Source organism: Panthera onca, chromosome E1, assembly GCF_046562875.1.
Source record: "Panthera onca isolate mPanOnc1 chromosome E1, mPanOnc1 haplotype 2, whole genome shotgun sequence".
Classification (NCBI taxonomy): Eukaryota; Metazoa; Chordata; class Mammalia; order Carnivora; family Felidae; genus Panthera; species Panthera onca.
Window position 1 is genome coordinate 1,275,957 of NC_138352.1, and position 20,954 is coordinate 1,296,910.

At 50.4% G+C, this 20,954-nt stretch overlaps 1 protein-coding gene across 3 annotated transcripts in view; it reads right to left on the reverse strand.

The window, feature by feature from the left end:
• SMARCD2 (SWI/SNF related BAF chromatin remodeling complex subunit D2) overlaps positions 1 to 20,954 on the reverse strand; it is a 21,400-nt gene continuing 446 nt past the window's right edge. The window contains exons 2-15 of one of the 3 annotated variants that reach the window (XM_060645723.2): positions 11,294 to 11,464; positions 6,000 to 6,145; positions 5,070 to 5,254; positions 4,833 to 4,875; positions 4,564 to 4,686; positions 3,389 to 3,544; positions 2,894 to 2,989; positions 2,649 to 2,750; positions 2,345 to 2,506; positions 2,081 to 2,178; positions 1,540 to 1,675; positions 1,231 to 1,353; positions 1,000 to 1,101; positions 1 to 923 (exon numbers count right to left, since the gene is read on the reverse strand). In XM_060645723.2, the coding sequence (XP_060501706.1) occupies positions 870 to 923; positions 1,000 to 1,101; positions 1,231 to 1,353; positions 1,540 to 1,675; positions 2,081 to 2,178; positions 2,345 to 2,506; positions 2,649 to 2,750; positions 2,894 to 2,989; positions 3,389 to 3,544; positions 4,564 to 4,686; positions 4,833 to 4,875; positions 5,070 to 5,245 (1,371 nt within the window). In that variant the 5' untranslated portion in view covers positions 5,246 to 5,254; positions 6,000 to 6,145; positions 11,294 to 11,464 and the 3' untranslated portion in view covers positions 1 to 869. Of the gene's footprint in view, positions 924 to 999; positions 1,102 to 1,230; positions 1,354 to 1,539; positions 1,676 to 2,080; positions 2,179 to 2,344; positions 2,507 to 2,648; positions 2,751 to 2,893; positions 2,990 to 3,388; positions 3,545 to 4,563; positions 4,687 to 4,832; positions 4,876 to 5,069; positions 5,255 to 5,999; positions 6,146 to 9,686; positions 10,226 to 11,293; positions 11,465 to 20,954 lie in introns of those variants that run through there. The other 2 variants (XM_060645724.2, XM_060645722.3) reach the window with 2 other exon arrangements.

Sequence of the window (20,954 nt, forward strand, 5' to 3'; positions counted from 1 at the left end):
TCACCGATAAACAAGGATTTATTTGGAAATTTCCAAACCTGCCAGAAGTGGCACTTGCCAAGCCCTGGGGTCCACCCTCCCTACCGAGTTCCAAAGGGCAACAACGGTTCTCCCCACCTCCCCCTCCACCGCTCGCGCACACCCGTACCTCAGGCCATGCCAGAGAACCGGAGTCCCCTCCAAGGAGGCTCTACCACCCTGGGCCCAAGAGCTGGGGTGGCCGCCCTCTGGCATCCCAGGAGATGATGGCGGCCAGAGCCGCTTGCATAGATTGAGGAAAGAAAAGAAGGAAGGAGGCACCAAACAGGGCTCCCTGAAAACCCCAACTTACCCCTGTACAAAAAAAGTGGCTCCCGCATAGAAAAACCTGCTTCCCAAATAGTGCAAATACCCAAAGGAAAGGAAAAAACCAGCAGCAAGACTGCGCTGGTAGGAATGGCAAAGAACTTTGGTTTAGAAAGGCCAGGAAGAGTGTGAGCTGCGCCCCTCTTCCTCACCCAGCTCCTCGGAGCCAGCACTGATGCTAGCCCCGAGGGGGTCTGTAAACAAGCAAAGCTGGCGGGCCTGGTTCTGAAGTCTCCATTGCAATGTCAAACTACAGCCTCCAGCGGACCTACTTGGGCCTGCCTGCCTGCAGGGAGCAGAGGAGGCATCTGTTCTGAACCCATTTAAAGCCAAAGTGTAAAGTAAATATAAGGCTTCGGGGACCAAGCAACAAGGAATCCTATCACTACATTTACGAAACTACAGCCGGGGAACACAGGGTGACAGCAGACACCCTTCACCCCATCCTTAGTCAATGTGTCTGTGGCCCCAGAGGGCGGTCCCCTTCCAGGTGGAGGTGGGGGGGGGGGGGGGTCCCTGAGCAGTTAGGTCAGGCGGATTCCCAGCACCTGTTCCAGTTCTTGCCTTCGCTGCTGCACCTGGAGAAAGGAGAGACCGGCGGCTCAGGCCTCTGCCACTTGCCGCCTCAAGAGGGCACACAGGGCAGAGCCTCACCTTGGCAAAGATGTGCCTCCCCACTGCTTCCTGGGCCCAGGGCTGGTGGTAGAAAGCAGCTCGTCTCTCTTCCTCAGGATTCCCAATCACGTCAGTGATGATCTGCAGAGAGCCAGGAGGAGAGCTGTATGCAGTGCCATTCCCACCCCTGCGAGCAGAAGTAGTGACGGGGAGGGGGCAAAAGTCCCCCCAGGGCTTAGCATGGGATCAACCTCAGGAGGAGGACCACACCTTCAGATCTCGGCGCTGAGATCGGAGCCACTCCTGGATGAAGTCCTGAGGGTCAGTGCTAAAGCTGAGCATGAAATCCCTCTGGGTCTTCAGCTGGTTGATGGACTCAATGGTCTCATGGATCTGGAGAAAGGAGTGCTTGTGTCAGACTGGTCCCCACTCCTAGCATGTCCTGTTTCCAGGCCTAACCCCAAAGGACTCAGAGCAAGATCCCTTCCCAAGGTGCCACATGTACAGAAATGCCCCCCAACACAGCCTGTCCACCCTCATCTTGGGTCCCTGAGGAGGCTGGGAAAGCAGAGGGCCCACCTTGACATCAAGGGAGGCAATCTCCTGTTGATTGGTGGTGGAGGCCAGAAAATTGCTCATCTGGGCCTTGAGTGGGTCGTCTACCTCCACATCAATGTCATAACACGCTGTCTTCTTCTGGTCATTAGGGTCTACGCTGTAGGCAGGACACAGGAGGGGAGGGGTCAGCACACAGCTACGTTCATCCCACCCACCCGGGCCAAACCTGCACATGCTCAGGTAGCAAGAAACCAAACCTGCTGCTTTTCTTTGGTTTTACATCAAGCCAAAAGTAAACGGTTTTTGTTCTTAACGTATAAGGCTTTTTGTTTTTAATGTTTTATTTATTTTTGAGAGCGTGAGAAAGAGCGTGTGAGCAGGGGAGGGGCAGAGAAAGAGAGGGAGACAGGATCCAAAGCAGGCTCTGCACCGCTGTCCGTGAATTCATGAAATCATGACCTACGCCAAAGGCGGACGCTTAACCCACTGAGCCACCCAGGCGCCCCAAGGTAAATGGCTCTTCAAAGAGCCTTCCCATCCCCCCCCCCCCCCTTCCATTTACCTAATGACATGGTTGATGACAATAGGGTCTGGATGCTGCAGCAATCCAGCCAGCTTCATGGGAATCTCCGAGAAACGAAGTCGGCCGCAACTGAAGATCTAGGGAGAGTACCAAAGGCCTGGTGATGCCTTGGAGGGCACAGAGGGAAATGGGCCATCCCAGGGTCAGTGTGGAGAATGTGGCCAAGAACAAGCCCCGCAGGGAGGTGAAGCAGTAGGCAGGGCAAGGGCCACGAGACAAGGGGAGGGTTGGCCGCCAGCTCACCTGGCGGAAGTAACGGTTGCAATTGATGTACTCCCGCTCGTGCCCGTCCTGCAGCTGGTTGTGTTTGATATAAAGCCACAGGGCCTGCATGATGGCCGCCCTGGTCTGTGTGTGCACCCCTAGCAGCCTTGCCAGTCGGGGGTCCAACTTGTACTGGGGAGGCTGGAGATAGACAGAGGGGAGTCAGGGGGGTGTGGTCTTGTGAGAAACCAAAGTGGAAGGATCGGGCAGGACAGAAAGGGTTTACCACAGGAACCAGCTCTCCTCCCCCAGATGACTCCCTGGGGCCCCAGACATTTGTCACCTGATGATCCAGCATGAGCAGGAGGGTGCACTTGACGTTGAGGTCTCCAGGCCGTTTCACCTGGAAGCCATCAGTCTCCTGGGTGGTGGGCATCCGGTGCCACTGGCAGGGAGGAGGGGAGCAGACCTCATCACCAAGGGAGTGGGGCCGGAGCACACACACCTCGCCCTCTACAGGACCGACGCCACTTCTCTGCCCACCCAGCATGTCAGCCTGTGCTCCCCACGCCCCAGGGCCACTCTTACCTCTACCAGGTGGTTGTCAGGCCCGTACAGTTCCTTGTCCAGCTCAATGACGAGGCTCTTAAAGAATGAAGAAAACTTCCTCTTCTGTTTGCTAGGCTGGGGAACAGTAATGGGTGCGAGTTGGGGGTGCTGCTGACCTCTCAACGTAACCTAGGCTAAGCCCCCAAAAAAGTACTATTTCCACCCTGCATCTCAGGGTAGTGAGACTCTTGGGCCCCGAAGGAAGCAAGGAGACTGGGCAAAATGAGGCGCCGGATGCAGGGAAAGGACTCTGGGTGCACCCTGCTGGCAGCCAACGAGGACTGAATTAGAAAGGGGTTCCCCTTCTTCAAGACACTTCACTGCCACCCGCAGGATAGCTCTTGTAACAACCATCCAAATCTTCAAGCTCTGGCTTGGAGCTGTGACCCAGCAGTGCCCTCTCCCTCAGGCAGGACTTCAGTCTTAAGCCCACACAGGCCACCTCCCCTGCAGACACCACCTCTCCCAACTCACATCATCCAGCAGTTTTCCCTCCACTCGGAGTTCCCAGGAAGCCACCTTGTCCCCTGCTGGGGTTCCCCCGGGGGTCCCTGCGTTTCCTGCATTATCACCTTCTGCTTTGCTGGGACTGAATGTATTAGAAATATAGATCCGCAGCTTTCGTTTTTGCTAAAGAGAGAAAGACAACCAGCTAGAGGTGGGCCAACACGTTGGAGAACAATGCTACCCAATCTTTCTGTCTGAACCCACTCGACATCAATACTGAATGCTGTCTAGGGGCCAGGTACCTTGTTAGGTACCGGAAATCGGGAGTAGGAAATCCCAGTCCCAGACTTCAAAGAACTCACAACTACGGAGGAGAGAGAAGCACTAATGACAACTCCAACACAGTGCATTGGTGGTGTTGACAGGTGCGCACAGGGTGCTATCGGGCAAGTCGGAAGCTTCTAGCACACATTTTACACGAAACTCAAACACTGGCCCCAAAGTATTCTGGCCTCTGGAAAGCTTTTACCACTCAGGGGATTGTTCTAGATTATTATTTTTAAACCAGGGGAGTGTGTGCATGGAGATAGGAACTACGCTTATCTATCTCTAGTCTTGCCCTGCAAACTCCTGACGATGATCCATAAGGTTTACATCTTAAATGACTCAGGAGGCACATACACATATAAATATCTGAAACAAAACATCATTAAACAATACTTTTACTACTATGGTAAGTATTATACTACTGTGAAGTATTATAATTTCTACTATTTTATATTTTGTTAAAAACAGGCTGGGCCTGGGGCACCTGGGTGGCTCAGTTGGTTAAAGTTTCTGACTTCGGCTCAGGTCATGGTCCCGTAGTTGACAAGTTCAAGCCCTGGATCAGGCTGTGTGCTCAGACCTCAGGGCCCGGAGCCTGCTTCGGATTCTGTGTCTCCGTCTCTCTCTGCCCCTCCCCCACTCACACTCTGTCCCTCATTTCTCTCAAAAACGAATAAAAACATTAAAAAATTAAAAAAAAACAAACAAACATGCTGGCCCCACCACATTAAATTGAGTTCATGTTCCACTAATGGGCTGCATCCTGCAGTGTGAGAAATCACAGACCCATGCTCGGCAGACCCAGGCCGGAACACAACATCAGGGGGAGGCAGAGAAGTCTGGGAAGGCCCAGGACTGGCCGGGGCTGCACACACCGTCAGAGGCTTTTTGATGGCCTCTTGGATCTCCATCCGCTTTCGGGCAATGGTCTGGTCCAGCTTCCGCTCAAAAGCCAAAAGATCCATATACGCCTGAGACTCTGGGACAAGCTCCCGAATCTAGAAGAAGAGAGGAATTCATTAGTTTGTTTCAGCTGCAGCTCTGGCTCCTTGCTCCGCTATCCCAGAGGTGGGGGAACCTGACTGTACCCGCAGCCTGCCAGCCACTGGGTAAGGCCTCCTAGGCCCCCACCCAACATACTCACTCGCTGAGGTAGAACCTTATCTGCCATCTTCCTCCTCTTTAACCTGGGGAGGACAGAAACCCATTTAAGGGGTCAATGGTCCAAAACACTTCCCCCTCCCTTCCCCCTCCAGTCCCTAGGACCCTCCCCCAGAAGAACCAGGAGTCTCCCTCAGTCATTAGAGCGCTTAGGACAGAAGGAACTGCTGTTACCACCAGAGCTGTGCCGGGCAGAGCAGGAGAAACAAGATGGTCTTACCCCCGGCGCTGGGCCGGCATTGGATGCTGGGCCTGGGGCACCAGCAGGCGTTTTCGGAACGGGTCCATCATGGTGGGTGGCATGCCAGGTCGAAGTGGAGCAGCTGTGCCAAATGGGGAGCCGGCAGGGGGCCCCACCTGCAAGCCAGCCATGGGCATCCGGCTCCCTGGTGACATACCGGGCCGCTGGAAGAAGCAAGCCAATGGGGGTGCATAGGTCAGCGGCAGAGCCCCACGGGGCCTATAGCCCATTCCCTCCATCCCTCTCCTGGGCTGGGTCTGGCCCTGAGCAGCACACCGCAGAGCCCCACTTGGAGGACCAGGAACAAAGGGGAGCAGGTGCCCAAGAGCAGAAATGTAAACCACACCTGCCCCGCCCCCTTCAACCACCCTGGCGTCAGTGCCAGCAAATGAGGCCTGCCAGAGTCTGGGGTGGGCAGGAGAGTCCTACCTGCGAGGGAAGGGCCCGCAGGAGTGTTTTGGGGCCCACTGCCACCTTCCAGCCTGAGCGCACGACGCCCTGCTCCCTGGAACCAGCTGGCTCTAAGACACTCCCAACACCATCGCGTGATCCCACCAAGCACTCCTATCTACTTCCTTCCCCAGCTGGAGACAGAAGCATGGCCTGGGGGCAGTGTCATAGCCAGGTGGAAGGGTGCAGTGTGATATGAGCAGGCAAGGCCCCAACATCCATCTCCTGGCACCAGCCTAGTGGTGTGACTAAAGGGAGGAAGACAGTCCAATGGGCTGGCGAGCCTATCAGGCAGGGGCACCCTAGGTGAGCAAGCCACAACAGGATGGGCCGGAGCATGTCCCAACCGGTACGGGTGGCCTCGGGCACAGTACAGAGACCATCTGGTCACCATATGGCCCCTATTCACAACCCAGAACTGGACCCTTCTCTCCACCTCCCTACTGCCCTGTTCCCTACCCCTATGCCGAGAGACCCCAAGAGGAAAGCTGTGGCTCCTGTGTGGCCTATCAGAGAGCGGCTGGCACCCGGGCTCTGTCCGCGGTCCGTGCACCACCTGGCGGCTGGGGCTGTTGGGTGCTTAACTCAGCCCTCCCGATCCCAAACTGGAGAACGGAGGGAAGATTATGCAAGATCAGTCATAGGGTCACCAGGAGCCTGGGTTACAGAAACGGCTTCTGTAGAAGTCTGCAGAAGGATTTCCCACTGAGGTCCAGCTCCCCAACATTTCTGGGAGTAACCCTGCCCGCCCGCCCCCCGCCTCCCCCTCCATAGCTGCTGCCTGCAAGGCCTGTTTGGCAGCTCTGCTTTGCACACACTGTCCCTGGCAGCTTCACAGGGCTGGCCCCAGGGCCCAGATTATGCAACCAGCACAACTACCCCACCAAGCCAGGCTAGGTGGGGACTTGCACCAAATCAGAGAACCTCCTACCCCCAGCCCGGTATCATGGAGATGAGAATTTTCCCCCCGCTTTTTCATCTAGCGCCAAACTCATGTTCTCAGCACAGAGGGTCAGACTCTTGACCAGAGGGAGAGATGAAGAAAAGTGACCCAGAGATGTAGGGAAGGGCAAAGGGGGAGTAGGGTGGGAAAAGCCATCTGGGGGCATGGAGTTGAACGTGGGGGACTCTGGGGCTTCAGGAGGCCTGCCGCGAAGAGATTTGTCCAAGCTGCTGAAAGGCAAGGGACAGCCTGTTTCTCGGCCTTAATGAGCCATGGCCAGAGATTACAGGAAACAAACTCAGTGTGGCCACAGCTGTAAACCCAGGCTCCAGACACGCTAGACATATTTTCCCCACCCTGAACATGAGCCAGAGGGCAAGAACAGCTGGAGCAGTGGGACCTACACAGAGTGAGACAAGGCCCTGAGGTCCCCAAGAAGCCACTCACTAGGACTTTCACAAAACCTCCTCGGCACCACCCATCCCTCCTAGGCACCACCCATCCCTCCTAGGCAGGTGCTCTTGTAGCAGGAAGTCCCCAGTCAAGGCTGCAGGGGCAGGGCCTGGAATAGGCCCCTCCCAGACATCTGCTCCAAACTTCCCAGGCGCAGGGCCCCTAGCCCACCCCAGGCCCCAGGCTTCTCCCAAGAGGGAGAAGAGGCCCAGGGGAAGGTTGCTTAGTCCCAGCTTAGTCTTACCAAGCTCCACACCTGCTCTTTGAAGCACCAGTAACTCCTCTTCAAAATAAAAACCCCAAGAGTTTTAAAAAAAAAAAAAAAAAAAAAAAACAAAGCCCAGGTCAGGCCTCTCAGGCTCTATAAGTCCCTCGCCTGCAGTTGAGCGAGGTAGGCCTGGCTCAGTGCCCTGAACCTCGGAAGTGTGCAACAACGTCCTCTCCCTAGCCCAGCAGCAGCCCACGACCTAAGTGTGATTCTACCTCCACCACCCAGGACAGCAGCGGCGCGTGGCTGGGCCTGATGCTGCTGTCTCCAGAGAGCACACACACAGCCCTGCCTCAAAGCCCGTGGCCCTGGCGCTCCTGGTGGCCGGGCCTAGGAGAAGAGAACATACCCCTCCCTAACTAGAAAATATTTTGAACACTGGAGTGAACCCAACAATCTGTGTTCCTTTGGGTTTTGTTCTTCCTTAAGCTCCTCTGTTGAGTACGATCCACAGCTAGAACTCCTTCCACTGTGTGGAGGGAGATGGGTCGTCACTTCCCTTCTTTCATTGGCTCCCCTACTTGCCCAACTTGGGCCCTGAAACCCTTGCTCTTCTAGCTCACCCCATGTGCTCTGATAGCAGGAACCCCTTTGCTCCTGAGATCTCAAGTCCCATCTCCTGAAGTCACACAACTGGACTTGGAAAGAGGCCAAGCAAGATCTTCCTCAAACTTAGCCAGAGTGAACTGGGTCCTCCCTCTCCCCTTCTACCTCTAATGCCCCTCCCCGGAAGAAGAGGAGGTGATGAAAAGCTGGTGGGCTAGAAAGCCTGGGGAAGCAGAGGCTCAGTGCCTTCCCCTTGGTTCCCAACCCTAGCAGCCTGGGACTACCCAGCCAGCCAGCCAGCCAGCCAAACCTTGCCACTGGCCCTAGTCCACTTCCTACGTATGGTTGTGGAATTCATTTTCTCAGGGGCATTCCCCAGGCCACAGTGCCCATGGGTTTCCAGCAAAGGAACTGGAGAGGCTCCTATCTGTTCTTTAGATCCTTCTCAGGCCAAAGGCCCACAAGGAGGCTCCAAGGCCAGCCCTCAGCTAGGTAGCCCAGGGGCTGGAATGGAATGACTGACGCAGGGACCCCTCAGCAACACCTTGGAGCCATGAATCCCCAAGTGGCAAAGCAAGATGGGAGTGGATGGGACCAGGTCTATCTCTGTCAATACCCAGACCCTTTTTCTTTACAGGGAGGAGTGAGAATGAGCAGTTAGAGGGAAAAATCACTCCTCGGTTAAGAATCTCTTTAGAAAGTGAGGGCCCAAGGCTCATGGGTAGGGGAGGAATGCATATCCAATCCATGAGGATCCATTTTTGGAGGCTGTACCTGGAGATAACAGAGTAAGCCCCAGCTTCCTTGGGAGATTAGCAAAGAAGCCAGTGCCAAATGCTGGGGCACACAGGTTGGGTGGAATATGGCCATGTTAGAACTTAAAGTCTAAATAAAAGTGGAGAGGGAGTGGGGAAAAGGACAGGCACAATTCCTAAGCGTTCTGGGGTAACCAGAAACAATGCACTTGGCGGGGACTGATGAGCAGGATCCTCATACTGTATGAGTTTTCCTCATACACTGACCCTAAGGATGAAGTCTCTGCTTCTCAATGGCCTTTGAAGCTGCAACCTGAGAAGCTCTCTATTTGAAGCCAAACTCCAAAGAAGTCAGGACAGAGCTGTTTGAACAACTCTCACAGGCTCCTCCAGCCCCAGACCATCAGGGCTCAGTGGAGCCTCTCTGCTCCTGCAGACTAATCAACTCCTGGACACTATGACACCAGGCAGGAAGCCAAAAAGAGAGTCAGCCCAGAATGGGCTGGGTTTTCCGCCTTCCTCAGGCCCCGCCACCACCATCTGTGGTCGAACCCAGAACCATCCCATGCAAGGGCTCCCGGGCCTGACCAGGAGTAGACCCTGCCTGGCATAGATTGGAATCCTCTTCCTCTATCTTCTACCTCCCATGCCTGGGAAGCCAGGCCCTTCTTCCTCCTCATCAGCAGCTGGGAACCATCTCAGACTCGCTAGAACTCTGCCAGTTCCCAACTAGAAAAAAAAAAAAAACAAAACAGCGCGGACTTGGAGTGGGACCAAGGCCAATGCAGGGTAACCCTGGTTTCTCAGTGAGGGCCCTTTTGCAAAACTTTCTCAGCACTTCCCAGAACCCCCTACCCTAGGATCTACACTAGCATTCTCAACCCAGTCGCCTACAACTCACTAGCTCCAACTCCTCCATCCCTCAGTTACTCAGAATCCCGGTTCCAAGAAAGCCTCCAGGCCCTTCCAACCGCTTCAAACCCTCCACCCCAGAATCGTTCTTACCCTCTCCCCCAACTGCCCCACCACCCGGCCTTGCCCTCCTCCCTGTCCCGTGCACTCCGCACGCTGGGCCCCTGTGCCCTCTGTCCGTCGGCTGCCCCGGGGCCCTCACTCGAGGCCCCAGTCGCTCCATGCCCCGGGCGTGCTCGCGGCGCCGCCTGCCCATCCGCGCTCCTCACCTGGTACTGCGCCGCGGGGCCCGCGGGGCCCATGGGGCGGAAGGCGGCGGCCCCGGGACCCCCCACACCTCCAGCCGGTCCTGGCCCCCTGAGCGCCGGTCCGGGCAGCATGCCGGGTCCCGCTGGCGGAGGCGGCGCCCCCAGAGCCGCGGCAACTGCGCCGCCGCCAGGACTCAGCGGAGGCAGCGGGAACCCGCCCGCGACACGGCCCGACATCGCTCCGTCCCGTCCGGCGGTGTCGCGATCCGGGCTCCGGGCTCCGTGTCGAGTCCGCTCCGCGATCCGTGATCCGGGACTTTCCGATCTAAATTCCGGGTTCTGGGGTTTGTTGATCCGGGTTCCGGGATTTCCTAGTCCAAGACCTCGAGTTCCCCACAGACCCGGTTTGGGGCAGGGCCGATCCTGATTCCGGTCCTGCCCGGGGAATTCCGGATCCGGGATCTGCTGCAGGCCCGCCTGCCGCCCGCGGCCTCCGGAGGTTTGGCCGACAGAGTCCAGTTACCCAGAGGCGGTAACTAACTCCCTGCCCCGCCCAAACAACCCCAGCGCTAGGCCCCACCTATACCCAGCGGCCCAATGCCAGGGTGCCTCCTCAAATCCCGCCCATCGCGAGACCCGCCCCTGACGGGCACCGCCCCTAACCGTCAGCCCCAGAGCCACGCCCACACCCCTTGGACCAGCCCTTGGCCGGAGAGGCGGGGGCGAAAAGCTGCGCAGGAAGCGCTGTGCAAGGCGCGGGGTCAGAGGTCGAAGGTCACTTAGGGCTTCAACAGAGAATGGGTAGTTGCTGAGAGCTCCCAGGTGTAGCCGACTCCCCGAGATACCTAGTTACACTCTCTGAAAATAGTTTTCTCGAGTCGCCTTCCTACATTTTCAGCATTAAAGACAACACAGAGCTGTTCTCTGGGGCAGAAGAGCCTCCAACTTGACTTTGTTTAAAAGCCCATCCTGGTGGCTCAGAGCTGCCAAGGGATGTCAGCTGCCCCAGACCCGATCCAGCTGTGTGAAGGGTTGACTTGGCCAAGATCCGAGTTCTTTTTGCATATTTTTAACGTGCTCTGCCTCACTTTAAGGAAGCCTAGTACTTTACTCCACAGGAAATGTTTCTAGTGGGTGGAAATTTGCATTATGACAAACCTCCCTGTAGTTAAATAAGGTTTTTTTCTCCAGGATTTATAGTACTTAATTGAAAAAAATGCAATACCTTTTCAGAAGCCACTGTCCTGTATCATAAAGTATTCAAAATAAAGTGCTTCAGCTGTGTCAGAGAGCCTACCTTCTGGTCATCTGGGATTTTCTCCCCATGATCTAGACCAGTGCTTCTTAAACTTCAATGAGCAAAAGAAACATCTGGGGCTCTTGTTCAAAATGCAGATTATGATTCAGTAGGTTTGGGGTCTGAGACAGGGCTTAAGCTTCAGCATTTCTAACAAGCTCCAAAAGCAATGCTGTTGCTACTCAGACAACAGTTTTGAGCAGCCAAGATAGATTTTCAGTATATAAATTCTCTGCTTTTGTTTTCACCCCTAACAAAGTCTTGCACCATAGCACCCAGAGCCTCTTCATAGTACAGTTCTCCACCCTTTTTAGAAATCAGTTCTGCTCACTTGTACTTGCTGGTATCTTTCCTCCAGTGATGAACCCTACTTTGCTGTTGCTTTCCTGCCTCTGGGTCTTCTCAGAGATCATGCTCCTCCTTCCACCTTTGCATTAACTGCCAGTCTCAGAACAGGCCACTGAAATTGTTACAGTCATTGAATCAGGGCCCCTCTCCACCCCTGTAAAGTGCGGAAAGAATTCATGATAATGTAATTAGTACCCATTTCAAGACTTTCAAGCTTGTTCCAAGGAGTTTGAGGGAGCAGTAGGGGCAAATCCCCTGGGGAGCTATTCCAAACTATCCCTTCTAGCCACCCCCACTAAACAACACACGTACACAATCCAATGGCTTCCAGTATTATATTTTAAGAATAAGGTTCCCAGGGGTGACTGGGTGGCTCAGTCGGTTAAGCAACGGACTTCAGCTTAGGCATTATCTCTTGGCTCAAGAATTCGAGCCCTGCATCAGGCTCTGCATTAAGGGTGTGGAGCCTGCTTAGAATTCTCTCTCTCTCTCTCTCTCTCTCTCTCTCTCTCTCTCTCTCTCTCCCCCCTCCCCCCCCCGCCCTCTCTCTGCCCCTTTCCCATGCGCACTTGCATGCTCTCTCTCTCAAAATAAACTTAAAAAATAAGCCTCCCAGTATTATACACCTGAAACTAATAGAACACTGTATGTTAATTATACTGGAATTTAAATTTACAGAAAAATAATAGAATAAGCCTGCCAAGTAATTCTGATACAACCTGCCTTGTAGAGAACCTTTACACTAGAAAACAGACAAGCTAATAAGTGCATTTAAAAAAGAGATAAGGGGCAGCTGCCTGGCTTAGTCAGTAGAGCATGCGACTCTTGATCTTGGGTCATGAGTTCGAGCCCTGTACTGGGTGTAAAGATAACTTAAAAAATAAAATCGGAGAGTAGAGCACCTCGGTGGTTCAGTGGGTTGAGCATCCAACTCTTGATTTTGGCTCGGTTCATGATCCAGGGTCATGGGATCCTTACTGAGTGTGGAGCCTGCTTGGGATAGTCTCTCTCTCTCTCTCTCTCTCTCTCTCTCAAAAAAAAATCTTTTAATGGGGGCACCTGGGTGGCTCAGTCGGTTAAGCATCCAACTTCAGCTCAGGTCATGATCCCATGGTTTGTGAGTTCCAGCCCCACGTCAGGCTCTGTGCTGACAGCTCAGAGCCTAGAGCCTACTTCGGATCCTGTCTCTCCCTCTCTCTCTCTGCCCCTCCCCCGTTCTCTTCCTCCCTCCCTCTCTCTCTCAAAAATAAACATTAAAAATTAAAAAAAAAATCTTTTAATGTTTTTATTTATTTTTGAGAGAGAGGAGAGCATGAGTGGGGCAGGGGCAGAGAGACAGGGGTCAGAGGATCAGAAGCAGGCTCTGCGCTGACAGCAGAGACCCCAATGCAGGGCTCAAACTCACCAACCGTGAGATCATGACCTGAGCTGAAGTCAGACACTTAACCGACTGAGCCACCCAGGTATCCCTCTCTCCCTAAAAATTTTAGGAAGAAAAAAATTAAATCTTGGGGCACCTGGGTGGCTCAGGCGATTAAGCATCCAACTCTTGATTTCGGTGCAGGTCATGATCTCATGGTTTGTGGGGTGGAACCCTGTGTTGGGCTCTGCACTGACAGCACAGAGCCTGCTTGGGATTCTCTCTCTTCCCCCCGCTCTCTCTGCCCCTCCCTCCCTCTCTCTCTGTCTCTCTCTGTCTCTCTCTCAAATAAATAAAAATAACTAAAAATAAAATCTTAATAAAAGTTTTTTAATTTAAAAAAGATAAAACAGTTAAATGTAATTCAGGTCCTCATTTTCTCCTTGATTAAAACCCTCCCCAGCTTCCCATTGCTCTTAGGTTGAATATCATACTCCCTCCTCATGACATGTAAGATTCTGCAAGGCCTGGCGCCTGCTTACCTCCTTGGGCTCATTTTAAACCATTGCCTTTGGTTCTCTAAGAGTGAGTCCAGAGGTTCTCCTGGCAATTTCTCAAACTGCTAAGCCCCTTCCAACCTCAGAGCCTCTCTACTTCCAGCCCTTTGTTATCTTTTCCATTCTCTCCCCTTACTTTATTTCTCACCAAGCAATTATCACAATATGTAATTGCTTGCCTAGGTGTGAACTGGCTTACTGTCTGATCTGGCTCCTTCGATAAAATACAAATTCTTTGAAGGTGGGAATTCTTTCTCTTTTTTCTTTGTTATTGAGATTCACATAATGTAAAATTAACCATTTGAAAGCAAACAATTCACTGGCGTTTAGTACATTCACAGTGTTGTACAACCACCACCTCTATCTAGTTCTAAACATTTTCATCCAAAAGAAAATTCCATACCCATTAAGCAGTTGTTTATTCTCTTCTCCTATCCCCTGGTACACACCAATCTGCATTGTCTCTATGGATTTACCTGTTCTGATTATTTCATATAAATGGAATTACATAACATGTGACTTTTGCGTCTGGCTTTTTTAATTTGGCATAATGTCTTCAAGGTTTATGCATGTGGTAGTATGTGCCAGCCCTTCATTTCTTTTTATGGATGAATAATATTCCGTTGTATGTATATGCCATCATTTGCTTACCCATTTATCTATTGATAGACATTTGGGTTGTTTCCATCTCTCAGTTATCGTAAGTAATGCTGCTGTGAATGTGCATGTACACGTATTTAAGTACCTGTTTTCAATAATTTGGGGTATATATTGTGTTACTTTTAACCACTGTCATAACCTAATCAATACATGTGTTTAAACAAGTGAATGATCTTTAAGTGTAGTGAGAGAGAATGATAAACAATACCAACAATGAGTTAATTGCTATGATAAAACATCCTCAAGGTGTCAGGGGGAAAACAGGATATCTAAGTTATGGTAAGGATAAAGAAGATTTCCTATTCATTAAGCAGAGAATAGCTGACACTTATTAAGTACCACACGTATTACTTCTTTTGTTTAAAAAAAAATTTTTTTTAACGTTTATTTATTTTTGAGACAGAGAGAGACAGAGCATGAACAGGGGAGGGGCAGAGAGAGAGGGAGACACAGAATCTGAAGCAGGCTCCAGGCTCTGAGCTGTCAGCACAGAGCCCGATGTGGGGCTCGAACTCACGGACCGTGAGATCATGACCTGAGCCGAAGTCGGACGCTTAACCGACTGAGCCACCCAGGCGCCCCCGTATTACTTCTTTTAACCTTCACTATGCATATGAGGTACTCATTTTACCTCTATTTTAGAAATCAAGGCAGAAAGATTCAGTTACTTCCCCTACTCTCACTGTGATGGTTTTAGGATTCAAACCTGGTTCTGAGCTGGCTCTGGAATCCAAAATCCAGGCACTTAACACTATATATGACTTCTTGTTCGTAGCTGTTATTTCTCTGTTATTACCTCTGGTCTGTTATTACATGCAAAGAAAGTTTTCAAACTGAAAAGCCAGTGCTATGGGGACTCAAAGAAAAGAGGCTAATTGGTAGGACCTGATTAATTAGAAGCATTTTGATTTGAAGGAGATACTACTGATGGTCACCCAATAGGCAAACGGGATTTGATACATCACTAGGGGCAATTCAAGACCTTGTGAAAGCACTAGGTTAATGCTCAAGAATCAAAAGAGATGGGGGGAGGGGAGACCATTCCCACACCACCCTCATAGGACCTAATGGCGTAGCCAGTTGCAGCACTTGCGGTCCTGGAGGCAGCATTCCCATGCCTTTATTCCCTTCACTTGGAATGCCTTTTTTCTCTTCCTCTCTTCTTCCCTTGATCCTTACTCTGCTCACTGACCACTTTTCAGAATTTCATTCTGAAACATTCTATGGTTTCAGAAGAGGTACTTTCCTATAACCTCTGACCCTATTGCATCTACAGGCACTCAAACACTTAATGGAACTAAAGTATTTAATTTATTAAAGTATTTTAAAAGTATTTAATAAACCCAAACCAGAGGGACAATTCCCAGTGGGTCTATGCTTCCTGACCCAGCTGTTTGGTGGACAAAGTAGCTGCCAAAGAGTTCATAGGAGAAAGGCCCTTGGAGCGAGATGGCCCAGTACTTGTGCTACAGCAGGCCAGCAAAAGATCACTCCTTGGTTGGATGGCCCACAGGAGGTTAGAATTTCAGAAGTATGGGTAGACAGGTCATGGCGGGAAACACTTAACACAATGGCAGCACTACTGGGGATGTACCAGGAGCCTGGCCGAGGTGGAATCCCAAGCGGCTGACACATCCATTTTCCGTTTGTGGTGGTGAGGCAGGCCTGGGGCACCGCACAGTCAGAGCAGCAGAAGTGCTGGATGGCAAAGCAGCTGATGCCGTGTTCACCATCTAAGAAACACTCAGTGAGCAGCTTCTATGTGCCAGTCACTGACATCTTCTAGCAAAGAAGGTAAATGCATAAACAGATCATTTCTCCACATGACAATTGCGAACATAAAGGTATTCATAAGGTACCACGGGGAAACCTTTAATGAAGGAAACGGATTAGTGAAGTCTTCTTGGAGGATGTTATGTAAAAAAGGCTATGAATGAGTTAGGCAAAGATAATGGAATAAGGCTAAAAGGCACAAAACAGCCCAGGGTGAAGAGAATCCGATTTTGCCGGATCATCAAGTGTACAAAAGTTCCTCCTCTATGTACACAATGAAGTCACAGATACATATTTTCATAGTTCACACAGCCTAGCAGGTAAAACTCAAGAATAGTGTCTTCCAATAGTGGGAGCATATACCAGGATTCAAGAAGTGAGTTTCAGGTCTACAGCCCAGGTGACACTCTGGAAATCTCTGGAGCTAAGGCCTGGGGCATGATTCTACCATTTGTTCTCTCCCCATTCAAGGTAGACGTTTATGGTGCATTGAGAGACCTGGGTGGCACTGTAGTCTGAGTCCTCTTCCTGGTCACTTCCCAGACCCCCTCAGAGGCGACCTCCTGGCTCTTGAGTTTGGACCCAGAACTACTGGTATGACTGAAAAACAGACCAGTAAGACAGAGGGAAGATAAGGCAAAGGTCTCCCCTGGGATCTCTGACTTCTCCCTCCCCTCTGGTCCTCTGCAGTTCGATCCTTAGCTCTTTTCTTTATACATGACTTACCCAGACATACTTATCTATTCACATCCCATCAATTACTGCCTACTTTCTGATAAGCCTAAATATCTAACTCCAATCACCACTCCTCTCCTGAGATTCAGATCCGTATTTCCAATTCACTGCTAGACGCTCCATAGGTCATGTAAACCCATCTGTCCAAAATCAAGGTCTCATTGTCCTCCCTCCCAGTCTCCTCTCCTGTATCTATCCTGATACAGAGCATGAGGACATGACAAAGGGCCTTGATGAGACATTCAAACTGGTCTTGTAGGCAGATGAAAGCCAAAGATGGGGTGACCCAACCAGATGCCCAGGACACGTGTAATCAAAAGCAAAGAGGTGAGGGGCACCTGGGTGGCTCAGTCAGTTAAGCGTTTGACTTCAGCTCAGGTCATGATCTCACAGCTTGTAGGTTCGACCCCCATGTCGGGCTCTGTGCTGACAGCTCGGAGTCTGGAGCCTGCTTTGGATTCTGTGTGTGTGTGTCTCTCTCTCTCCCCTTCCCCCACTCACACTCTCTCTCTCTCTCTCAAAAAATAAAATAAAAAACATTAAAAAATTTAAAAAAATAAAATAAAAAAAAAAGCAAAGAGGTGAATAGAGAAAGTCTTAAGGACCTTCACTGTGCTCTCTTGAAGTCATCTTTCACTCCTCCCTTTCTTGCTCCCCTTTCTTGCTCAGTCATCAAGTTCTGTTGATTTTCCCTCCTAAATCTTTTTTGGATCTATCCTACCCACCTAGGTCAGGTCCTCAGCATCTCTTCCATAACCCATCTAACTAGTTTCTCTGCTAAAAGGCCATCCTACCCTATCTCTCCTGGCAATTTTATCCCAAGGCAGCAAATATGATCACATTTCTCCATTTTCCCATATTTGTGTGCCCTCCATTACATTCAGCAGTAGGCTTTAAACCCACTGGGGTCCTTCGGGTTTCTTAGAGCTGTTGTGGCGACCTGAGAGTGAGAGGGAGGGCAGCACTGGGAGATCCTCTCTTGTGTCACCCCCACCTCTCCTCCCTGCTTCAACAAAGAGTTCAGCTTTTACTGTTTTATATATTGAGTGACCTTGCAAGATTCTTTGGCAGAAAGGTTTCCACAGCTCTAAAATGTTTATAAGGCAAGGGCTTGGGGCGCCTGGGTGGCTCAGTCGGTTGAGCGTCCGACTTTGGCTCAGGTCATGATCTCACGGTCTGTGGGTTCAAGCCCCGCGTCGGGCTTTGTGCTGAGGCTCAGAGCCTGTGCTCAGAGCCTGGAGCCTGCTTCGGATTCTGTGTCTCCCTCTCTCTCTGACCCTCCCCTGTTCATGTTCTGTCTCTGTCTCAAAAATAAATATTAAAAAAAAATTTTTTTAAAGGCAAGGGCTTGCAGAAGAGTCTGTATCCAAACTTTTCAGCATGGGATAATTGGCTCTTACTCTGTCCTCCTCTTACCTCTATAGCTTTATTTTCCACCAACATCCCAACTGAACTTAACCTTCCCTGAACATACCAAGCTCTTTCACACTGATTCTTGTGCCTATGACGTCACTAGAATGTAAGCTCCTCCAAGGCTGGGGCTTTGTTTCCTGCTGTGTCCCCACTACCTAGAACAATACCTGGAACAAAGTTAAATACTCAATTCACATTGATTAAATGAATAAGTGTTCCTCCCCAGTTCTCTGCTATGCAAGTGTCTGTTTATTCTTCAAAGCCAACTCAAATGTCACTGCCTCTGGAATTTCCATGACTTTCTATCCCCACCTTCTAACTGCCATCATCAATTAGTTGTTTTCTGTTTTCCTTAATACTCAGCCAAAATTTCTGTAAGAGTACTCATCGTATTGTGCTGTGGCTTTTGTTTAGGGTTCTGCCTCCATCCACACACCCCTCCAGTGTGAACTCTAAGAGGACAAGGACAATGCAGAAACAATGCCTGCTCAGGAAATAGCTCTGATAAAAGTTACCTCCGCTTCCCCACCCCAGAACTCTGTTCCAAGTCAGTCCTGATCAGGAGTTACCCCATCAGGGCAGAAGGTTAAAACCAGCTTAGATCTTAACAGTTAACTTTGGTTCCCAAATCTTTCTCAAGCTTTATGCTCTTGCTTTCTTAGACTTTACTGATTAGTGACCTTCCACCTGGATTCTTGGATTTTTCTTTGTTTACTCTTAGCTCAGATCTTATCCTCACCTTGACTCTGATGGGCTGGTCAAGGTTGATTCACTTAGTACTAACTACTGATTTAACCCTTAATTTATCTGCTCTTCTAATTCTGGTTAAGACTGTACTGATCCTAGGGCGCCTGGGTGGCTCAGTCGGTTGAGCATCCAACTTCGGTTCAGGTCACGATATCGCAGTTGACAAGTTTGAGCCCCGTGTTGGGCTCCGTGCTGACGGCTCAGAGCCTGGAGCCTGCTTCGAATTCTGTGTCTCCCTCTCTCTCTGCCCCTCCCCCGCTCATGCTCTGTCTCTGTCTCAAAAATAAATAAACATTAAAAAAAAAAAAAAAGACTGTACTGATCCCACCTAACCGTTTAGCTTCTATAAACAAGGTGCCTCTGAGTTGGGCATTGACAGCCCCAGGAGTAAAAAACAGGTAAGGGAGAAAAAGAGTCTTGAGGGATCAGGGAAGTAGCAGATCTGGGGAGCCCAGAAACCAAGTAAAGCAGTCAAAAGGGAGGTGCCACTTCAGAAGACGACGCCCCTCTAGCTGCAGTTTCTCTTGCTTTTGTCAGGTTCAAACTCACTACTACTATAACCCGTTCCCACAGTCATAACTTTGACCCAGGCCAAAGCAATTATCCATTTGAAGGAACAACTTCTCAACTTCCCTAGGAAAGTACCATCCACATAAAGAAATGGGTCAACTGGAGCAAGCCCATTTGCCAAGATTCAATTCACTGGCCAATTTATAAAATTACCGTAAATTTTTAAAAACCATTTTTATATGATACAGCTATTTTTATTAGATGGGATTATATTAGCAGCCTTTACAATATTAAAATTTAATATTTCCACTGAAGAAATCAAAGTTAAGGTTGATACACCATTCAGGAATTGGGAAAAGGACATTAAAAATACAAGCATATGACAAAATAGAAAACGACGTTCAAAGGCACCTCCTAAAAACAAGCAGCTGAAAAAATCCCACTAAGCATAAGCACAGAGATTTTGGTTTCTAGCAAGCGGTAATTATGATGTTGATTTGGTATCACTATGCAGAAATATTTAACATAAGTGAGCAAAACCATTCGAAGCCATAAAAGAGAAATGCGGGTAGCCTGAAGGGGTTACTCTGATAGGTCCTATAAACTAGACTCAAATAAAGCCTGGCAGTTTTAGTGGGGAGTCGTCAGGAAAGGCCTTTCCTGTGATCACAAAAGGAAGACAGACTATCATTTATCAAACACCGATGTAGTGTCAAAAACAATGGCAGGCACTTTCAAATACATAAACTAAATGTCATTCCTTTTAACAGAAGAACTAGAAGTTATGTAACTTTCCCATAGTGTCAAAGTTAGTTAAGACATCGTAGAGGAATTCATAGACCAGTTGGTCTGGCCCCAAAGCCTCTATTCCAGGTGACATTCTCCCCCAAAATGTCAGTATGGAAGACGACAAAGCATTGGTACAACTAGGGTACAAGAAAGGCAGCTGCCCTTCTTGGACAAGAAGTCACTCACTCATAATCTAAAAGAAATAAACCCTCTTCCACAAAAGAGGTAATAGTAGCGCCTCCTCAAAGGAGTTACAGTAAATGAGATAGGGAATGCACGTAATTGGTCCCCTGAAAACTCCCAAATCCTCAAATTTCACTGCACCAAGGAGCTCAGCCCATGGCTCACGGTCAGCCAAGGACTGTGGGAGACAAGGACACAACAGGATGCCCATGAGAATGGCCCGACCTGGGCGCCGGAAAAGCGTTCTGAGAAACGACCCTCCGAAGATGTTTGCCACGAAAGCGGTGGAAAGGGGTCCGGGGTGGAGAGACACAACGGAGGATTTACTCACCCCCATTTTTATGGCTATTGATAGCTGCTGGGCGGGGGAGCAAGAGCGCAGGCACGTTTGGTAGGAAGTGAGGAAGGGAATGCTCGTTTACTCAAGCGTGTTACTTGTATGTGGAGAAACGGGGGTGTACAAAAAAGTCTTTTTGATACTGGCAAAAAGTCCCGTGGAACCAACTTGCCAGGCCACCCAGGAAGAGCCGAGAGCGACGCCAGCTAGATTTTTGAGCAACTGAGAAACCGACACCCAACGCCAACCTGCGCGGCCCAACACGGGAACGCAGCTGCGCGCGCAGCCAGCTTCCGCGCGCGACTTCGCACAGGCTCAGGCCGCGTCACGCAACGAATAGGCACAGGGGCGGACAACCCTTTGTTTTTCTAACAGAGCCATTATTTCCTACAACAACCCTTACTCTTTTGTGTTCACTTTGTTTTGCTTAGTACCTATTATCTTGAATCAAACATGAGCTCTCTACCAAGCGAGACACAGGCTTCTCTACCTTCATTTTCCCTTGCAACCCCCTCCTGTGAGTTCAGCTTCCTGGTCCGCCCCATTGGCCTCGGCCAACCCTTGCTAAGCTTCTGGGTAA